The following is a 21,879-nucleotide window of genomic DNA, read 5'->3' on the forward strand; positions in this document are numbered from 1 at the left end:
ATGGTTTTTGCTTAGGTGCTTGTTGGTCAGACAGCCCTTACAGAGGCTGGACACATGCTAAAAGCAAAATAATTTCCCACTAAGGCAAACCCCAATGTCACTGCAGTGTGATATGAACGAGCAAGTTAAGAGTTACCTTGAATTCTCTTTAAATTGTTATGCCATACGTTTACTAATAAATCTAAAAATCAGCCTACTGAATTCTAAACAAGTCCTTAAGGATTTTTTTTCCTCAATAGTTTTCTCACTAATGTTTTTTTAAGCAGTTTCACTATGAAGGACTGATTAACACAAACCCCTACAAACAGCTGTCTGTTTTAAATGGGTCTGAAAGCTTAGTCTGAGGTGCTGGTAACTGTAAATTTATAAGCCTGATGACTTTTATAAGCTTCTTCTCTGTAGAGGAAAAACTTACTCTTACTTTCATTGGACAGTGCTCACTGGTGACCCGTTTAATCAGTGTTTGATTGTTTCAGTGACTTTTGACTATTTGGAGCAGGAGCGTGTCAGTTTCAGTAGCAGCCACACAGTGAAATGAAAATCACATCAAGGGCCAAATATATTAAGTGTATTCATATGCTTTAATTTAAAGTGAAATGCATATAAAAAGGATTCCCTTCTTATGCACAATCTGGGTCATAAAGTCAGCAATAGTCACTGAGGGCCTGCTCTACTGGGCAGGCTACAGTACCAACCAGATAGCTATGTGACACAGATTTCCTTGAGCAATGATGGAGTATTGTTTAACAGCTCTTTCATCAGAGCCGCCTCTTTACATACAAATAAGAGCAGAATTGGTGACTTCAGGACTGGCTCCTTCGAAAAACTCTTACTCCGCCTCCTGGGCAACGGACCAATCAGTGGGACCGGGCGGAGCCAGACGTCTGCGTACTGGAGAAAGAAAGACAATTCGTTGTTTAACTGTTGGTCGCCATTTTGAGAACCTGCGAACAGCCTTTGGAGGTGGTTGTTGAGCAGCAGGACCTTTAATTCTTTTGGTATTTTAAAAATAATTTTTGCCTATATTAGGACCAATGTCTCGATTCAACAATAATCGTGGCGGCTTTGGAATGAATCATTTCCAGCCGCGCAGAGGTGGGCCCGGCGGCCCCATGCGAGGTGGGCTTATGGGAAACCCAAATTTTAGGAATAATCCTTTCCAGAATCAAAATCAAAACCGAAGGGGGCACAACTTCAACAGACCACCACACCAAGGATCGCAGAACACTCCCCAGAAGCCGCAACAGAACCAGTCGCTACCCATCATCCCTCCGCCGACTCCAGGCCCGGCTCTCACGATGGAAGGCCCAATTAAGCAGCAGCAACAGCAGCAGAAACCGGCGCAAGAGCAGCAGAAATCCACAACCCCTGGGCCCCAGCCGAAGGTTCAGTCACCACCACCCAAACCTAACGTGACCTCCCCTCAGCCAAACCAGGCAAACAAGAACCTGAACCAGCAGCTGAAGTCACCCGTGGCAAATGCTAACGGACAGCAGCAGAAGCCGACTCCACACCCAAGCCCGAAAGCAGTTGGGCCGCAGCAAGGTCAGAAACCAAGCCCTCAACAAAGCCAGAAGCCAGGACCCCAGCAGGGCCAGAAGCCAGGACCCCAGCAGGGCCAGAAGCCGGGACCCCAGCTGGGCCAGAAGCCGGGACTCCAGCAAGGCCAGAAGCCTGGACCTCAACAAGGCCAGAGACCAGGACTTCAAGGCCAAAATGCAGGGCCACCGGCCATGAAAGTCAAAGTGGAGCCCAGTCAACAGTCACAAGAGACCATGAACACTGACGCAAGTCGGTCAGAAGAGAGCCAATCTAAGGTTTGCTTTATTTAATTTTATCTTAATTTTTATAAACGCCCAAGTGGCGTCGGCAGTCGCTATCTGCTAACACTAGCCCAAGCAGCCGCGTGGTGCTCGATATGACACTTTAAACAGCCCTGGCGGGCGGAGTTGTTTGTGTTATCCTTACAGTTATTAGGGAAGCCGTCGGGCGCTCGCTACGGCGGGCAGTCGGGGTGCATAAAAGAGCACATCCTTCAACGTTATTGCTTTTAGTTAGCGGCCATCTTGTTCAAGTATAGAAATTAGTTCTGTCTTAACGCTTTTAAAAGGACAAATATATTTTCAGTGATGGGTTTCATCTGTTAACCTGAACAATTTTGGATGAACTAGTTTGTCGACAGTGGTATTTCATATTATTTTCCGTGTTGGATTTTTTCTTTTACTACACAAAGCGAGTGAGGGGGATGGGCGAACGGACATCGAAATACGGACGCGAGCACAAGTCAAAACATAAAAATCATCTGAAAATGACAATCTATTGGGCGTAAAATATTTGTATAGTTTTTTCTTTTCTCTATATGTGTATATTTCTATGAATTAAAATTTGAATGGCGTTTTTTTTCTTAGGCTGAGTTCAAGGCGACGCTGTCCATGTTGCTGAAGCCAGGTGAGAAGTCCTACACACAGCGGTGCCGCTTGTTTGTTGGTAACCTGCCCAACGACATCACAGAGGACGATTTCAGGAAGATGTTTGCAAAATATGGGGAGCCCACTGAGGTCTTTATCAACAAGGGGAAAGGCTTTGGTTTCATCCGACTGGTAAGGGCTCACACACTTGAATTGAAACAGGTTTTTGTTACTGTAATAAGTAAAGGGACTCTTAAATAACATTTTTCTTTTTTCTAGGAATCTCGGGCACTTGCAGAGATAGCAAAAGCTGAGCTGGATGACACACCGATGAAGGGCAGACCCTTGCGTGTCCGATTTGCTACACACTCTGCAGCGCTGTCTGTAAAGAATCTGTCACCATTTGTATCCAATGAACTCCTAGAGGAAGCTTTCTCACAGTTCGGAATGGTAGAGAGGGCCATCGTGGTTGTAGATGATCGTGGACGCTCCACGGGCAGAGGAATCGTTGAATTTGCCTCCAGACCTGCTGCCAGAAAGGCTTTAGAGCGGTGTAACGAGGGGGTCTTCCTGCTCACTACGTAAGTCGAATTATATTAGTTGAATAGAAGGGGTGTATGTAAGTTGGAAGATATTTGTAAAAGGTTCTTGAAGCCCTTGCTCTTTTTTTTTTTTTTTTTAAATGTATTTCACCTTCTGCAGGTCTCCTCGGCCTGTTGTTGTCGAGCCTCTGGAGCAGTACGATAGTGAAGATGGTCTTCCAGAGAAGTTGGCGCAGAAGAACCCCAAATATAAAACGTGAGTACTGGTTTGTTCTTCTTGGTGTAACATCATGCAGATGGCAGTGAAAATTTTATTTTGTCCTCAAGTTGCACTAATCATACTAACACCACCATAGAATAGCCAGTAGGTCTTGAAGCAGGTGCATTTTGGTCTCTTGACGCAATCATCTTTATTATGCAAATTACTTTCTTCAGGTCATTAGGTCATTGTTTTGTGAGTAGCAGATGGTGGGATGGGGAAGGTGGGGGTGGTGGATTCAGCTGTTTAAAGGTCAATCTTCTCTGAGGCTCTGCAGATGTTAACCTAAGTGAAATCCCACATTGGCAAACAACAGAAAACCAAACCATTGCCTATAGTATAAAATTGAATTATTGTAATTGGGTAGTAAAGCTAAAGTAAAGTTTCACTTTGCATTCGTTTTATGTTAGATTTTCCAGTGGCATTTTTAGTAACTGAGGTGAATGCAGACATGTGCCTGTCAATCTAATCTACTCTACGTTGTGGTCTTTGTGTCTTCAGAGAGCGTGAGGAGCCTCCTCGCTTTGCCCGTCCAGGCACTTTTGAGTTTGAGTATGCAAAGCGCTGGAAATCCCTTGATGAAATGGAAAAGCAGCAAAGACAACAGGTGGAGAAGAACATGCGCGAGGCTCGTGACAAACTCGAGAGTGAGATGGAGGATGCTTACCATGAGCACCAGGCCAATCTGCTCCGTCAAGGCAAGTTTAGATTTGGAAGACCTGCAATTCTCATGATTTGTTATACATGTCACTCATTAGATGTGGGTTATCCTACTGTTGTAAATGTAATGCATTGTTTTCATCCAGATCTGTTGAGGCGACAGGAAGAGCTGAGGCGTATGGAGGAGATGCACAATCAGGAGATGCAAAAGAGGAAGGAAATGCAGCTCAGGTATTTTATGTCATTAAATTGCAGCTGGTTGTTGTTGGGAACGGCCTACTGAATTCTCATGGACCACATTTGACAAATGATCTGCATTTTTAAACAGACAAGAGGAAGAGCGGCGCAGACAGGAGGAGGAGATGCTTCGGAAGAGAGAGTTAGAAGAACAGATGCGCCGTCAGCGTGAGGAGAACTACAGGATGGGCAGCTTTATGGATGTTAGTTAAACTAAACTTTGGGATCAAAAACATCAGTTCAACAGCTAGTTACTGCCTACATTAATCTTAATTTCTTTGTTTTACAGAGGGACAGAGAAATGAGAATGCATCCTGGTGGAGCTTTGGGCATGGGTGGTAAGTGTCTTTTGTTTAAATTACAAAATTGTGACAGAAATCCAGACACCACAGTGGCTATAAAGTTGACCCAAACATTTTAAGCATTAGATGATGAAATGCACAGTGTTGCATAAGTTGCAAAAAGACATTTCCAGCCTATTCCTTCTTTACAGCAACCGAAGTATTAAACATTCTGTAATAAACATTCTGTAATAAATTAGCTTCTTATTTTAAGTAAAAAGTGAAATAAAATAGACAAAATAGTCCATTTAATAATAAATAATGACACAAAGTTAGAACAATTCCATAAGAAGAAAAAGTAAAATAAAAAAAGCGCTAAAACAATCAAATCTAAATGTAAAGTAGGAAGGAGCTCAACAAGTAAGTCTGTGTTAAAAATAAAAAATAAATAAATGTACATGTGGAGATATCAGGAAGGGTAGACTTGTTTTTGTTAGACCAGATTTGGTAGGAAATGTACAAACAACCTCGGGGGTGGGGGGGTGTGTGTGTGGGCGCTTGTCAGTAGTGTTACAAAAAAAAAAAAAACTTCTGCAAGCATGTAAATAGAAGCTGTTGGGGGTAGCAGGTGTTAAACGGTTCTAAACTGGTAGTTGCTTTGGTGTCAACTTCATTCGTGTTACATTACATTTCCCCCTAGCAACTAAATGACAGCTGGCTATATTAGCTTGTAAAGCTTGCTGTTAGCGGAGTCAAATATTAGATCAGTGCGTTCCCAGTTTCTATGCAAGTGTTGTATAGCTATTGAAATTCTGTTGAGCCAGCTTTACCATCAGCAGGATGCGCCTGAGTTTTTACTCCTCAGCTGTAAAAGACTGGAGGTTTATTGTCATCACGCAGATGGGCAGGCAGCATGGACTCAAGTCCTACATTGGAGACGTACGATTTTTGAAATGGATAAATAGGTGTGTGCAGTAGAAGGCTGAGGGGTAGCGTTGGTATTTTTAATTCGCAGGTATTTTTTAATTCATGTGCTGTATGAATACCTAACATGTTTTCCTGTTTGCTCTTTAGATATGTCCTTTGGTGGATCCTCACAGAAATTCTCTATGGGCGGACTTGGGTTTGAGAGTCAGCAGGGAATGGGAGGACCAGGAGGCCTGATGGGCAACGAAATGGTAATGTATCCCACCTGTGGGAATTTCAGTAGTTAATGTAGTTTTATTTTTGGCTTTCCCTTTGGTTGGAGACTCCTGGCCGTGTTTTTGATTTTTTTTCTTTCGTCTTCCTTTCTTCCTGTTAACACGATGTCCAGTTGTCTAAGCAGGATGGCAGAATGAGTGATTTGTGTTCCCAGCTATCACTGGATGGCTTTCTGGTTGTTGAATGTGACACATGCTCACTGCTTTTATAGGGTTTGTTTGTTTTCTTTTTTCCAGTAGCAAGCCAAGCCCCCTCAGTTAATATTCCCACAAGCCATTACTGCTTTTAAGCTATAAAACCGTCAGCTTGCACTAAATGATCATCTCAGTGTGTTTCAAACAGCTGTAGAAAAACTTCGCTGGCTCTGCTCACTCCTATCACGCTGTTTGTGTAGTGGACTGCTATTGCAAGCCCTGTCTTATGTGAGCTGGACAGGCACGTTTTCTTGATTGAGGAGAGCATTGGTATCCAGTATTATTTTTATTTGTATTTTTATTTATTTTTTTAATTTTCACATTTTTCTACTACCAATTTCATGCCTCATTTGTCTATCAGGAGAACTGAAGTTGTGTATGAACAGGCTTCCTTTTTTTCCCCCCTTAAATCTATTTAGTTATATTTTTGAGGGCGTGGGGCGGGAGTGTGGTGGAAAACTTCTGGACCAGCAACCTTTACCTTCTCATCAGTATCTCTTTTTGTAATTGAGTTTTCAAACTTTGTAACACTTTTAGTGCCTGATGACGGTGTAAAGCTTTGAGTTTGACAAAGATTACAGCATGATTAACTGATGGGGGCTGGCGTAGCCTTGTGACTTTGCTTAGATGATATCGCTGAAAACTGGACCGAGCCTGGGATTTTTGTTTCTGGCAGGATTTAGACCTGAAGTCATTTGCTTCTGTATTACAGTTGACGGATAAAAAGGTTCTATAGTCCTGAATAAAAAGTAATGCTTGAACTTAGGGTTCAAATAGGGTTTCTGTATTATTAAGAATTTTTACAAAAAATAAAAAAAGTCTTAATAATATTCCATTAATTTAGATCTTAAGGCAGGGGTGTCAAACATGAGGCCCATGGACATTTGTTTTTTATAATGGGTAGTTCATGTGTAGTTAAGCTAACTTAGACTGACGGAAATAGGAGTCTCTTGGTAAGGCCAACTTCAAAGTGGGTTATGTGGCCCATGGTACAAAATGAGTTTGACATACCTGCCTTAAGGCATTTTAAATACACTTTAGGAATTGCTTGCTTCATGGAGTTCATTTTACTTTTATAAGGTTATGCAATTTTGTTTGCAGCAAACCCACCTAACTTGGGTAGGTACACGTTCAGAGGGTCGGGTGTTTGATGTCTGATGGGAAATTAGAAAGGTGTAAAGCTGCCATTTAAAAATGACATGACCCACCCTGCACTAACTAGTTGAAATGGTTATATCAAATGAAGACTGTCAGTACTAGAGTATGTGAAGTTGGGAATCTAATGGTTTTTACCTAAACAGAAATGGATTACCCACTTTTTAAGAACAAGTCAGCACACCTGGAGAGTGGGCTCTGCTTAAGCTCTGGCCATCTCAACTTTTTTTGTATTTGAGAGTGGCCTAGTTTTGGAGATGAACAACTGGCTTCTCTTCTGCAATTAGAACTAAACACTTGGCCTGTGCTCAGAGAGCCAAATTTTTATTTTATTTTTTGAAAAACTATGCAAAACTTCAGAGCTGTATTGCTATCTTATTCTGGTTAATGGAAAAAGACTTTCATTTTGGGGGGCGTGGGATACTGTTCCTTTGAAATTCCTTAATTTGTGTTGTTAACGACAAAAAGCACAGAAATCAAATATCTATCAGACTTTATTCTTGGATAAAAAATTTTTACTCAGAATCTTGATACTTTTTTTGCTCATAGTTGTAAAATGGGTTGTAAAAGAAATTCTTTGTGCTTAAAGACATCTTAATTTTGACTTGAAATCATGAACCTTTACTTAATTTATTGTCTAGAAGATTATTTACTTTTTTAAAATTTAGAGCACAATTTGCTTTTGAATAGTTTTTAAAGACCATAAGTTTGAGTTTTAAGCCTGTTGGAAGTGACGCTGACAGCCCAACAGTTTTACAGTCTTTTCAGTTTGGTAAAATGAGCAGGAAGTTCATACACTTCAAGATAATAGTTATATTCTGCAATCTGACTACCTCACTTTGTTCTTCTTACCTTTGTTGTTCTTTGTAGCCTCATTTTGCAATTGAAAATTTCAGCTATTCTGCTGGATTTCTACAATGACACTCTTAGTTTCACAGAAGTTGTCTGAATTAGCATTGATGTGAATATTAATGAACTGCTTACTTATTGGGAAAATGTTTTACACTTCGAATATACTCATTCTGTCTGAGAGACCATACATTTCTGGTAGTTCCTATACTTTGTAGTCACATTTGGGAACGTTTAAAAGTTACCATACCCTTTTGTGATACCTGGGCAGCAGATTTGTAGATATGTTCAAGATGACTCTTTAAGTCATACAGTTTACAATATAAGTCATGATGCCATCAAATTGTATATATATTTGCAACATTTTCTAAGGAAATCTGACAAATGACTAGAAATATGAGGTTAAACCTCATGTTGGAAATATATTTTTAGCTTCCTATTTTCATGCCGCCTCTCAGAAGTTTAGGCATGTAGCTGTTGCCATTTTCATTAACTAGTAGATACGGCCAGCTGTCATTAATGCCCGGCTTAATCTTGGCATGCACTGGAGAAGAGACCACACTAGGTAGGCACTGACTAACGAAAGCATTACCCTCTCTTCCTTTTCTGTATGTTACCTGTGGCACCTGTGGACCTTCATATTGGAACGAACGGTTTCTCCGGATGTGTCTCCTGCTGGTTCTTTTGTTAACCACTCACAATATAAAACAAATCACACCTGTGCCATACCTTTTTTACACATCTCCATATGGACATGAACTATGTGCTTATGCACTGACCCTTCCCATACCTTATTACCACCCTCCTGTCTGCCTCCTTGGCACATTGACACCCAACAGCGCAATGAGCGCTTCACTCCGGGTGGTGCGAGGGGAATGGGTCCTGGTAACCCCGGGTATGGCAGGGTCCGCGAGGAGTTTGATGGTCCTGCTAAGAAACCCCGTTTTTAAACGCTGCTCTTTTGATGCTTCCAGCAGCACCATTTGTACAGTTTTTCTCTAAAAACAAAAATGTTGATTCAAATTTCTTGTATTTAAGTTTAAATTGTTACAACATTTTAGCCAATTTACTCAGTTATTGAAAGTCAATATTTTCATTTTTTACTTTGTCTCTAGTCTGAAAAGAGAAGTTACTCTTAGGTGATCCAGTTGTTCTTTTTGACCATGTATAATTTTCTTTCTTTTTTTTTCTTTTTTTTTTTTTTTTAAAGATGTGTTATGCTCTGTGAGTCGTCGTGAAGTGCTAACTGTAACATTTTTTCTGAACTTCCTATGGCTGTGTTTTGTGCCATGCATTTGGAGTCAACGCATGTACTATAATAAAGAGACATTGGTTCAATCAGGAAAAACCTTTAACCTTTTATTCTTAAAAATGAAACGTGTAGTACGTTCAGAAAGCAGCAATGGGCTGTTTGCGGAAATTGAATAATGTGGTTACCTCTGCCACATTAGCTCTTAAAGATTCTATGTGTTATTTTCTCAAGTCCTGCCCACTTTAGTTCAGTGATGCGTGCACAGTCTGAAAAGAATTAACTCATGGTATGACAGAAATTAGCAGCAAGTTTGACATGGCTTTATCAGCAAATTCCCACATTGATGAATAAGTATTTTTACAATATACTTCAAAGGAATAATCATATTTTTAACACCTGCTTTAAAAGACTAGACTGGGAAGCAGTGTTGAACAGGGTCCCCCAGATCATTGAAAAGTTAATAAAAATAAGATTTAACACATTTTAATATTTTTAAGTTTCCTGTAAATTAGCGATATCATTAGCAGGTATATATATTTTTTAAGACCAAGTTGTTAAGATTCATTTTTATAAATCGGTTATTAAAATGGTCTGTCTCGTTTCAAAGAATTTTATTTATTTTTAATAATGCAGGGTGGCTCTGATATTATAGCCCTGTTTTCAAACAAGTTCGCTTCCTTTTATTTTTTGAACAAGGGGAACTTTTAGGTTTTTTTCTTGGTTTTTCGGAGAGGCATTTTGTGAGTAACTCTGGTTTTACAGTCTTGCGTCTGGACAGAAGAAATATCACACATGGAACCTTTAAGAAAACCTGTGTAATACTGTGTGACTAACAGTGGTCTTACAGAAATCTAGTGCTGAAACCACACAGTCTGACCTAGACAGGCAAAATCCACTCAAGTGTGTGTCCTTGTGTGCATGTTTGGAAGCTGGAGTTATTGACTACATTTACATGCAGGTCATTCTGTTATTACTAGCATTTCAAGCACTTGTGAGGCATTCTTTCAGAAGGATAACTGTCATAAAAAAAATGCACAAAGCAATGCTAATTATCTTTAAAAATGGATGATGTTGTTAAATTGCGATGAATATCGTTATGTAAAGGATTACTTTTGATAATAATGAAGTTTTCGATAAGGGTGCACTGATGTGATTCTGTACTGCTATAGGTGCTTTAAGGTGTTTAAGTTTACCTTAAGTGGTAGTAGTGCAAACAGCACCACGTTTCTGCAGTAGCTGAAGTAATAAAATCGTATGTAAATGTAGTCAATAACGGTTATGGACGGACTTGAGGCATATTATAGGTCTGTAAAATTTTGTGTAAAATGTGTCTTTGGGGAAGTCCAGTGGCAAATCTTGACATCAGATATGCCCATACTATACTTAAACGCCTTGGAAGATCCATACTTGGATACGTATGTCAAGTCTTAGAATTTCTAAAAATCAAGTAACTAAGGACCAATGGTTCTTATCATCAGAGATCTGACTTTTCAGGCTGTGACGTTATAAATGACTGAGTCACTGTTGGATTTTGGAAAAGGATTTTCAGTTATAAAGCTCTAATTTTGCTAGAGCTGCACGAAGACAATAAGTCCCTTTGTAAGAGCGCATACGGTGCCCTAGTTTTCAAAACCGCATGGATGTGTGCAGTGGGGTTAAACGACAGTTTGATTTGCATCTTTTCTATTTCACATTTGCACTGATATGTTCTTGTGTATCAGTTAACTGTTGAAAAACCAGCACTACTGTCTCATTTAAAACTAGAGAGTCCAATGCTATTGTATCAACTTTGTCAACAGGGCTCATGTGCTGTTATTTTCCAAGGACCTGCCTTGTTTGTAGTAAATTTGTCACTATTCCCTTCTCAGACTGACTTGTATGACAAATTGGGTAACATTCAGGAGAACCCATTTTCCATCTCTGCAGAAATGTTTAGCTGTATCTGCATTAATGGCCTTAATGTTACTTGCCATTATAATGACAATAATATCCTGTACTATAGGGCTGTGCGATATGACCAAAATCTCATATCCCGATATTAAGACATCTATTGTCCGATAACGATATAAAATCACAAAAATGTAACATTTTCTGTAAATTCTGTGAATCTCGGGCAGCTCGACTTGTGTGAAGTGTTTCCAGCTGGGCGTCGCGTACCTGGAGTCGAGTGTTTTAACTGATGCATGAAACGATACATTTTTAGACATAAGTTGTTACGGCTGCTGTTTTCTTTGTGAGTATTTATTACACAGCGTGCTGCGGGGAAAAGCCTGTTCTAACCTTTGAGGCTAACGTTTATTTTTTAGCACCTGACGGCTCTTTTTTGCTTCTCATCCGTAAATACTCTGCATCTTTCACGTGATTCAGTTTATTTTGAAAAGTCTCAACAGGATCTTGAGCTTTATTGTGAAAGGTTTATGTGGAAAATAAACAAGCGGACACGAGGTGGTTTTACCGTCGTTGTTGCTAACGACAACGCATAAAAACAAGCGCGTGTCCGTCTGTAGTGTGGTTATATTAAATATAAGAGAGAGAACTTTAGGAAATTAATATATCAAAATAATGAAAAAATATTGCCGTAAACAGTTTATTTTGCGACACCACGAAACAAACGATAGCGTAAAATGAAACAATAGACGTTTTTCTACCGTCATCCGATATATATCGTTATATCGAACAGCCCTACTGTACTATTAGGATATTAACATTATGTCCAAACATGGCATGAGATCTAATTATTGGCTTTTTCATATAAAGAGAAATGGTCTTTGTTCTCTGGAAAAACATTTGACAAGAAGTCCAAATATTTGTTTTGTGGGACTTTGAGCGGTTTATTTTAAAATTTAACAAACAGTAATAATTAAATATTAGTTTACAGTTGATTATACTTTAAATTCTTCTTATGACTTTTCAAGATCCCATTGAAACTTTCCTTTTCACTCTGGCCCAACCAAAATTGAGTGCCGTAATTAAATGGACACCTTCCTCCATTCACAAGCCTACCTTTACAAGCTTTTGTCAGAGTTGTCTGGTAAGAGATGGCCTGAAAAGTGAATGTAAGTAATTTTAATCTTTTAATAATTTCAACTTTTGTTATTAAGCAGATTTTATTTTTTGCGTGTAATAACTTGGCTGTATTCTATTCCACTAGCTTTAACATTGACATTCTGTGAATGTGAAACTGAAAGTATTTTTCATTCGACATTAGTTACAATTTTGTAGTTGGTGAAAGCTGGTTAATTGCTGACCTTGCACAGCAACTAGCTGATCATTGTAGCTTTTTTTTTTTTTTTTTTTTTTTTTTCTTCATGTAGAAGAAAATGTCATCCATTTAACCATGGATTACATAAGACATCAACAATCAAATATTTTTAGCGCACCTGTTAATGTCCTTCACATAATCAAACATACAATGAAGGTAAGGATTTTAACTTAAATGTCTTCTCCTACCATGTGGCATCCCAGAATCCCACAAAACACACCTGAAATGGCCACAGAACAGAAGATTTGGATGTCTGGATGCATTCAGTAATGGAGAGGATATAAAGGAGTGTTTATCTCAAATGTTACGTGTGTTTGTGTTATGTACATTTTTTCTTTAACAGGTATGGCCGGCTTTAAAGATAATGGACTGTGGCTGAAGTGTGGCTGGGTAGTAAGGACTTGGAAAAGCTGTAGCTAAGAAACTCAAACGCTGGATCTGAAACTAGTGAAAGTAGTGAGATATAATCCCTATTTAATCATGTACATACTATACATGATTTCCTTCCAAGAGAGTAGTCTAATGAGGTACATTACTTAGATGCTTGTCATTGTGATATGGTAGTCAAACCCCTGGGAAGTCAGCTGGATTGTGATTCTAATCCATCCTTGTAGCATTCCTGATGAATTAAAAAAACTTCTTATTTTATCTAATATTTTGTACTTGTACTGTAGGGCTGCACGATTAATCGTTAGAAAATCGCGATCTCGATTCATACTTATGTGCGATCTCATTTCCAAATGACAACGATTTTAAAAAAAAAAGAAGAAAAAAAGACAACGATTGTACCGCATTTTGATCCGGGACGTAATCTGCATGAAAACAAGCGCTCACTCTTCCTGCTCAACAAATGACAAGGGCGGAGCCTTATACCATGTGATACAGAAGCTGTGCCGTGATGCTCAAATTGGCAGGAAAAAAACAACGGAGAACACATCAGGGATGACGAGAAAGTGACAGGAGGAAATCTGTCCCGGTCAACCACCCAAACATCAATAACGGGAACCTTATATAGCGCTTCCCTTTACACGTCGAACTCGAAATTACGGAGGCTATTACTTATCACCTAACCAAAGATATATCAACACTGTGCAAAACGAGGGATTTAGGAAAATGATCAACACCCTAGACAAACGCTACACAGTGCCGTCCCGCAACTATTTTTCTATTGTTGCACTACGGTGGAGACAGAATTTCAAGCAGTACATTTTGCGGCAACCACAAAATGTGAGGCATTTATTGTTTTTATGTGTATATATTGTTTTTATGTTCAGTTTCAACTGTTACGAAGTTGATGTGCAGTTAATAAGTGCAATAAATATTTATATTGGAAAAGAAAATCGTGAGAGAATCGTGATCTCAATTCTAAGCAAAAAAATCGTGATTCTCATTTTATGCAAAATCGTGCAGCCCTATTGTACTGTATATTTAGTGTATATTTTCTTATTCAATTTTGAAAAAAGTTTCAAAAATTCAGTAATAATAATTCACAATGGAATGCAAGAAATGCACAGATTAATATCTATAAATACACTTAAAGGCATTCAAAAATATCATAACTCACTGATTTGATGGTGGAATGGAAGTTAATGCCTTTAAAGTCCACAACACTAAATTTGTGTTGGTTGGTTATTTCTAAATATTCAAAAGAATAATGGTATAGGTTTAAGGCACAAATTGTTCTTTGCACCATCAGTGCTTTGAGTATAATTTCCACATAACAATCCATAATTAAGGTGTAGTGTTATGCCAGCTTTTTTCAAAAATATATTTTACAAAGAGACAGCCTGTCTACATGGTTTATACGCTTGTATTAAATGGTCGATTTTGGATGAGCAATTTTCATTGTAAAATGACCAAATCCTATAACTAATAGTTATTTGTAGAGATGTATTTGCCAAATTCTTCCTCATTCTTTAGAGGAATGATTCATTTTTTAGCACAGTGGCATGCACTCTGAATTTTTCTTTGACTGTATGCACAAATGACTGGATTTTCAGATTAAAATAAACGTTCCTCAAAGTAGTTGTGACATAACTGAAAAACCGAAAGGATGTTGGAAGTCAGATAATCTCCAACATTTAGGAAACAGTTTAGATCTGCAATCAGAGGTATGTAGGTACCTTTAAAATATGTCCTTTATACATCGAATTCCTTTTAGGTAAAACATTTAGAAATGCATAACTGCTTTTAGATTAAATTACATTTTACTGGCTTAAACATAGTTCTTTTATTTAATAACATAGTGTGCATTTTGAACTTTGTAACGCTGTCTGTGTTGTGTACAACTTGTTTTTCTTTAACAGGTTTGACCATCTGTTAAGGTGTTGGACTATGAAAAGGAAGTTGCCAAGCCAAGACATTAAGAGTCTGTAGCTTCTGTTGGAGCGGTTTTGTAAATAAAACTGTCACTCTAAAGGACCAGAGTGATCAGATAATAGTGGCTCTATAGCTTGGACTGTAGGTTAGAATATTTGGGGATTTAAATATTTGGCTATTGCTCTCGCACAAGTACATTTTTAAGGAAAATTCTTATATTTATGTCTATTGTATGTTTACAGTTGCTATACTATAATGCAGAAAAAAAAATCCCTTTCTGCCATTTTGCCATGAAAATAAACCCTTGACGTTCTTAAAGGGGCCCGGTTACCCCCTCCATATTTTTGTTCCACTTTGTCTTGTGCATATTATACGGACTCTTTTTGCAGCCATGCAATTCACTCCATCTTCAAGCTAGGTCTTCTCTTTAAGGTCCGTTTAAGAGTCCTTAGATTTTTCTTTATCCTTATTTGCCACCTTCTGGAAGGACCTTGTGGTTCTTGGTTGTACTGGTCACAGATGATAGATTCCAGATAACAAATAAAATGTGACAGAAGTAGAAAATATTCTGTAAAATGTATTGAGGGCCGTTTGAAGCATTTGACTCTGATAAATTAATTCTAAAATTTAAGTTTTAAGAAGAGCATGTGAATTTGTTACATTTTTATATATGAAAGAAATAACGGAACTTGTTCTAGTTCCTCTTTAAGAGATTAAGAGACTTTCAACATTTAACTCAAAAGATGGTAATTACTTAGGCCTAAAACTGTGAACTGAGTTTGATATTGCCTACGTGTTTTAATGTATTAAAGTAAAAATAGCTGTGATGCTTGCTTATACAGCACTATCAAACCAAAGCAAGTTACATTACACAAATACATGGATTACATGTTGTAAAAATGAACAGCTTTGGCAGTGGAATTATAAAAACAAAACAGGAACACATTTACTCAACATTCGAGTTCTGAAATCGATGTTTATAGATGTTTTTGACTGGAATTGTGGTGACAATGGAAAGCTTGGACGTTCAAGTAAAGTCGCAGCCACAGGCAAGTGAAACATTGCAGTTAACAGACTGTTCATGAATGGGGATCAAACTTTTTGACAGTCATTCTTAACAGCTTTAACAATTGTGTCTAATGATCACACAGCACAGGTAACAGACAATATAGCAACTAATTAAGATTCATGGTGGGAAAAATGACCTGCTGCCTTCAAGGGTTGTAATGGTACGTGTGTGACGTTAAGTGCTAACATGTATATGTTTCTCTGTAGGAGGAAAAAGACTGCCCGTACCAGTGATATCCACATACAATCTTACTTTTACTGCTACATACTTTAGGTTTGTTTGGGTTTTTTTTGCTTAATAGATAAAAATTAACGTCATCTGTTAGACAGTGAGCTGAATCCAGAACCAGTTTTAAGTATTACTCTAGTGACAACTTTCTAGGGGCAAGTAGCTCACAGCCTCTAACCTCATGTTTAACTCATGAGTTGGACTAAAATCCAAAAAATCTCACAGTGTACTAGTTACACTTCGACTACATGTAGCTCCCATGTTTCACAGCTCACTGAGCTCAGCTTTTAACATCTTTAGAAACTTTTATTGTATTTGTGCAGTGCAATCCAATCCAAGGTCTTTTTCTTGGTTCAGTAGAAAGGAGTTTGTTTTTTTTTTTCTTTCTGATGGCATTGACCGTCACACCATTAGGATTTCTAAATACACTCTTATAATGTGATTCTGCTTAACCTGTTAAGGAGCAGAAAGTCATTTTCTTTTCCAGAACATGTTTGCTTTACACCAGGTATGCATTGGCCATATACTCTGGTAGGAGTATTTTTGAAAGCTCAGCCAGTTTTAGAAGTCTTCCACTGGCTGAACACGACATATTTTATATTTAAACATTATATTTAACTGAAACATGAGTGCTCACAACAAACAATACCTATTCTTTTCAGGAGTTTTTTTTTAATTTTTTTTAATTATTGCTAGTTTTTATACCTTTTTGCGATGAAATCATTCCCCAAATATGGGAAAGTATTTCTCTTTATTCTCAATTGAGTTTCTATTGTTAAAGTAAGAATTATGGCCAACTTTTAATCAAAAAAAAGAAGAAAAAAAAAGAAAAGAGGCTGCTCATAGGATAATTTTGACTTTTGTCGGTCTTTTGTTGCCTCTGCCAAAAATATACCACACTGACTCTAAAACTCAAACACATACCAAACTGTTTTGTACTGTTACATCCCCACTCCCCACACTTACGTTGTGACTCAAGTTTTATGTAACAACTTTTTTTGTACTCCAGCACATAATCTCATCAGTTCTGTCTGAATTCTGACCATAATAAGAGCTACACCAGCAGACCGATCAAGCTCACATACCTGAGTGAGGCAGGAAGTTCGATGCCGTCTTACGGTTGAAGAGGCAGCGGCTTGTTGTGCCTGTCTGGTTGTGCGTGTTTCATGTCTTTGGGTAAAAGAGGTGCATTAGCTGCTGTCAGCCAGCTTGTCAAAGACGGGCTGCCCCAGTCCACAGTAGAGGCTCTTCTCTGCAGTTGGGTTACATTGACGATGAGTAGTTCTGCAGATGTCAGTGGACAGTAAAGCCTGGACTTGTTTGCACTGCAGCCAGAGGTATGCTTACACAGATCAGCTGAACAAGTAAGGTAAGTGTCCCATCCATGTTTATAATGCAAGATGCACAGTTGTCCCATGACTTAACTCTTCTGTCTTCTTATTCCACGTCACTGCTCACAGTGATGTCTTCAGGGCTTCTGGCATCACACTTTCAAAGAATGGCATCACAGTGCAGATCTCTCTTCTTCATACTTCTTGGCAATAGATTTGCTGTAGCCTGTGGAGTGTGTGTGTGGTTGTAGTACTTTGGCTCTTCTGTATGTGTGCATGAAAACAAGTGTTTGTGTGGATTCAAATATATGGAACACAGCGCTGAAATGAAAGCTATAGTCAAGTGAAAGGTGTTCTGCTTTTTTTAAGTATTGCCTGGTATATTTAAGCTCCCAAGTGGAAAAAGCAGAAGTCTTGTATACAACTGTACATGATGTTTTGCATTTTGTTTCGTTTTCTTGAAAACTTTCATATTTGAAAGTGATTAGTTTGGAAAAAGGCAGGGTGTTTGCAGCAACAAACTGGGGGGGGGGGCAACCAAAGCCCAGCTCTACCAGAGGCAAAAATACTATGAGAAACTGTTCTGTTTTGGCCATAACTTTGTTTTTTATGTTTTGATTGCTTTCTGATTGCAGTGAATTTATTCCTGCTTTGATAAAGTAATGGTTCCTTCTAAACACACAGTGGCCTTTCATCAGCACATCCTCAGTCAGTCACAATGCAGTTAAAATCAGTCATGAAGAGTACTTTCATACTGTGTAAGCAGCACTTTTATCTTTGAACCTTCTATCAGCACTACTCCTGACCCCCTTGCCCTCTCTACCTGTTTGAAATGACATACCGATTGTATTGGTACTGGGTTGGGTCTTTGAAGCATTGAAGTTACTGTACAGAATGCTGCGGTAAGACTTTTAACTGGCACTAAACTAAGGTCACACATCCCTTGGGTTTTGGCTTCTCTTCATTGATTGCCAGTAAATTTTAGGTTTCGTTTTAAAATTTTAGTTTTAACTAAACTGCTCTACATGGTGAAGCTCCCCAGTATATCTGACCTATTGAAACATCATGCTTCTTCCCGGTCACTTAGGTCTTCGGGTCAGAGGTTACTGTTTGTCCCACATATTAGGTTCAAAACACGTGGGCATCTGGCTTTTTAGGCACTGGCACTAGGTTGTAGAATTCTCTTCCACTGTCTTTACGCTGTACACACTCCACTGACTATTTTAAAAAGCAGCTGAAGACATTTTTATACAAACAAGCTTTTAAATTTTTTTTCATTGTTTCATATTATTATATTTATATTTCAGGCTTTATTGTGAAGCACTTTGGTTTTTATCTGTGAAAGTGCTATATTTAAGATGTCACATACTGTTCGGGTCACTTTTACAATTTTGTGCATAAATAACTGGTCAGACTTGTGTATGTGGAGGAAATAGAAACGGAAATGTGCACTGTTTTTACAAAGGACCACTCATGTTTCAGTAATCTGTTTTAAACAGAACAAGCATCAAAGTTTTTACTGTACCATTTCATCATGTAGAGCATTTGGGCTTTAAGTTACATAGTGCTTGTAGTCAATCTGATTTTAATTGCATCAAGACAGTGTTGCTGTTTCTCGTCTGTGGAATGCATTCAGTGTAAAACTAGTGAGAAAACTGTTGGTTTGAAGCTGTGAATTTGAACTATGAAATGACACATCACCATTTAAGCTTCTGAAACGGCATGAAGGCTAACCGTAGATTGGTTAGTAAGGCATGTCTGTATTCACTGTGAAATTAATCGTGATTCTCTGTTTTGCAAACAGTATTTTAAACAATGTACTGGCAGGGTGAAAGCTGAGCTGAACATCCCACTCCTGGGTGTCTTTTATTGTATTTGTTTGCTGAATAAAGACGCTTTTAGGCGAAGGACGCACTTAACATAAGACATGGGTTAATCTATATTTAAATCAAATAAAACACACATACTCAAAACGTTAGGGCACATCACCATATTCTTCTTTGATTAATGTACTTCAAACTCGCAAGGAAATTATTTGCTGAGGTCATAAAATTAGGTGCAGTATCGTTTTCTTGACTTCCATTTAGTCTGGCTTTTGTAATCGGGAGGATTTAAGCGGATTTAATTCACTCCCATATTAGCTTCACATTTAAAAACAATGCTCAGTCCATTGTGTATATATACAATCTGTATTCAAACACTGTTTTTAGGAACAAACTGATGGTTGTGTGGTTTGTCTGAGGAAATTTGGACAATTATTTTAAAGAGTGTGACCAGTGATCAGCTTCAAATGGAACTTTTCCTTTCTTCTCTCAGTACCTCTCATTCCTCATTCCTTCCTGTAACTCATGAATGGCATGTCATGCACTGACCAGCCAGCCATTTGAATAAATGTACACGACATGAAGACTGTGGCAGTTTTGTATGTTGCTTGTATTTAGATCTCTCATCTCTGTAGGGCTCCATTGCCCTTGGACCTCTCGAACTCTGGCTAGACTGTGTTCAGCCAATGGCGGCTGTGATGATGTCATCTCTGCACTGTGATCCATTTTCTAACCACACTCTGAGTCCTGATTGACTACAATCCCTTCTTATATCCTGTTGGAGTGTGATGCCAGAACTACCCTTCAGTCCTGTAATGGCCTCTTCAGAAAGGGCCTTGCCCAGAGTCCGAAAGACTGACACTGAAAACGACCACGGCTTTGTCAGTGCTAGGTTTATAGTGTAGCTCCAGTTTGGGGTACCTTTGCAGTAAAACACCTGATGTGTCAGTATGAAAGTCCAGCTTCACATGGCTTTGTAACAGATGGACCAACCTACCTCTCAAGGATTGCAACGGATTCGAACATTGTCATGAATTTGTCTGTCCTCCCTGCAGTTTCTAATAAATTATTCATCTTCTGGGTGCTGAGATGCCCTTCAGTAACAAACACATGCATACACGTGCACACACTTCATTCATTCACACTTTTTACTTATCCTCACACACGATTTACTTCTAATGAATGTTATAACTAACTCATTTTATTTTGAAGCTCTGTCACATGACATACAGCACATACAACACATGTACACACACCTACATATCTACACACACACAGGCTCTCACTTTTGTGTGTTTATGCATTGCAACCACAGTGAGTAGTGTTTGTGAGTAAACCTGGTGATCAGTCCACTGTCAGGCTCTCATTGTCTGTCTCTCGCTGCAGGATCCTCGACCATTAGAGGGAGGCTGAGGATCTGCACGGATTTACCACGGTAAGTGTCGGAGAAATGCAGTGTGTCTGCTTAACTTCCAAACATGTAAAATATCATCTGCAGCACTGTAATGCATCTTATTTAGAAACTTACCTTTGAGTGTTTGACATTTTGTTATAATGTTGGTTGTGAGGCTGCTATGACAAAACTCCTGAGTTACTTTGTTTGTCACATGACACAAGTCGAACATCACTGATATTTTTTTTGTTTGTTTCTGTGTTGTAGGGAAAATGAAGATTGTCTTGTAAAATGTCAAAGCTGGAGGAAGCTCGCTGTAACAGGATGCCAGGATGGCCTCCAGGCTGGCTCATGTGCAGCTCATCCTTCAAAACATGGATGTGAAATGTGCGTGCGCAGTTTTTTTTTTTCTTTTCTTTTTAAACATTTGAATAGAAACCTACTGTGAAATATCCTGTTTGCAGCACTTAAGTCTAATAACTCATTACTGTTTCTCAGGTGGCAGAGCAGTACCAGGACTCATCCAACAGAGGGCAGTCTGCAGTCCAGAGGAGGGATGCACTGTTTTCTCTTAATAATAAAAGATATGAACCTGAGTTTTGTTTCCATGTCTTACTTTTCACCTGATGACCACCTGTTTTGTGTAGGTTAGTTTCATTTAAGCGTTACACTAAATTTAAATTGCATATATTGCATTAAATGAGATGTCAAACTGTGTTTTTCTCTTTAGATTGAGGTTTGGTGCTCTCCACCAGCACTGGAATGTAGGTCATTAAAGTCTTTAGGCTTAATTTAACCAAGTGTATGGTACATGTTGCTCATTGAATGCTTGGAAATGTCAGAAAACTGTAAACTAGTAATGTTTACTTGGTAGACAGGCCCCAGAGGTTGATTCAGAGCCAGGAAAAACCTGCAATCACTCATCAAACTCACTAAACTCCAGCTGGACTGAGCAGCCTGCTTACTTGCTAGATTCAGTGCCTCGGCTGTGAAGCACCCTGGTAGGAGTCCAGTCCAATTACAATTAAGGGTAAAGGTGCAATGTTTCCGCTGCTGGCCCACACTTGCATCTCAAGTATTGGCTGTCAGTCTTGGAGCAGGTCCAGCCGAGAAGCAGCAAGATGATCCGGAGCAGTCTGAAAGCACGATCTGAGTATGTGTCGGATCGTTGTTGTCTGACCTGAGCTCCACCCTGGCTCAAAAACAGGCTCCTAACGGCCAAAAACACAAATTAAAGTGAAAACTAGACTTAAATTAGTGGTAAAGTGAGTCACCTGAGCTCAACCTGCCAGAGCATCTATGGAGGGTTAAAATATGTCTTACAAGCAACTTTGGGCAAGCCGGTGTGAATGAAACTCAAAACCAAACAATGACATGGTCCAGTGTGATTTAATCCCCCACAAGGTCAAAAACA

General features: G+C 38.8%; 1 protein-coding gene across 2 annotated transcripts; it reads left to right on the top strand.

Moving 5' to 3' along the window:
* The first annotated feature begins 893 nt into the window (after positions 1–893).
* Positions 894–21,061, top strand: sfpq (splicing factor proline/glutamine-rich). 2 transcript variants are annotated; one of them, XR_004199939.2, is made up of 12 exons: positions 894–1,817; positions 2,409–2,600; positions 2,688–2,989; positions 3,111–3,206; positions 3,711–3,907; positions 4,016–4,100; positions 4,198–4,309; positions 4,396–4,444; positions 5,462–5,565; positions 20,459–20,507; positions 20,733–20,852; positions 20,964–21,061. XR_004199939.2 is itself a non-coding variant. In XM_031748032.2 (10 exons), the coding sequence occupies exons 1-10, from the start codon at positions 1,035–1,037 to the stop codon at positions 8,736–8,738; spliced, it is 2,031 nt and encodes a 676-aa protein (XP_031603892.1). In that variant the 5' UTR covers positions 894–1,034; the 3' UTR covers positions 8,739–9,136. The 2 variants fall into 2 exon arrangements, 1 of the variants encoding a protein (XP_031603892.1); XM_031748032.2 differs by lacking the exons at positions 20,459–20,507; positions 20,733–20,852; positions 20,964–21,061 and adding an exon at positions 8,628–9,136.
* Positions 21,062–21,879: the final 818 nt, after the last annotated feature.

Source organism: Oreochromis aureus, linkage group 22 (assembly GCF_013358895.1).
Source record: "Oreochromis aureus strain Israel breed Guangdong linkage group 22, ZZ_aureus, whole genome shotgun sequence".
In the NCBI taxonomy this organism is placed as follows: domain Eukaryota; kingdom Metazoa; phylum Chordata; class Actinopteri; order Cichliformes; family Cichlidae; genus Oreochromis; species Oreochromis aureus.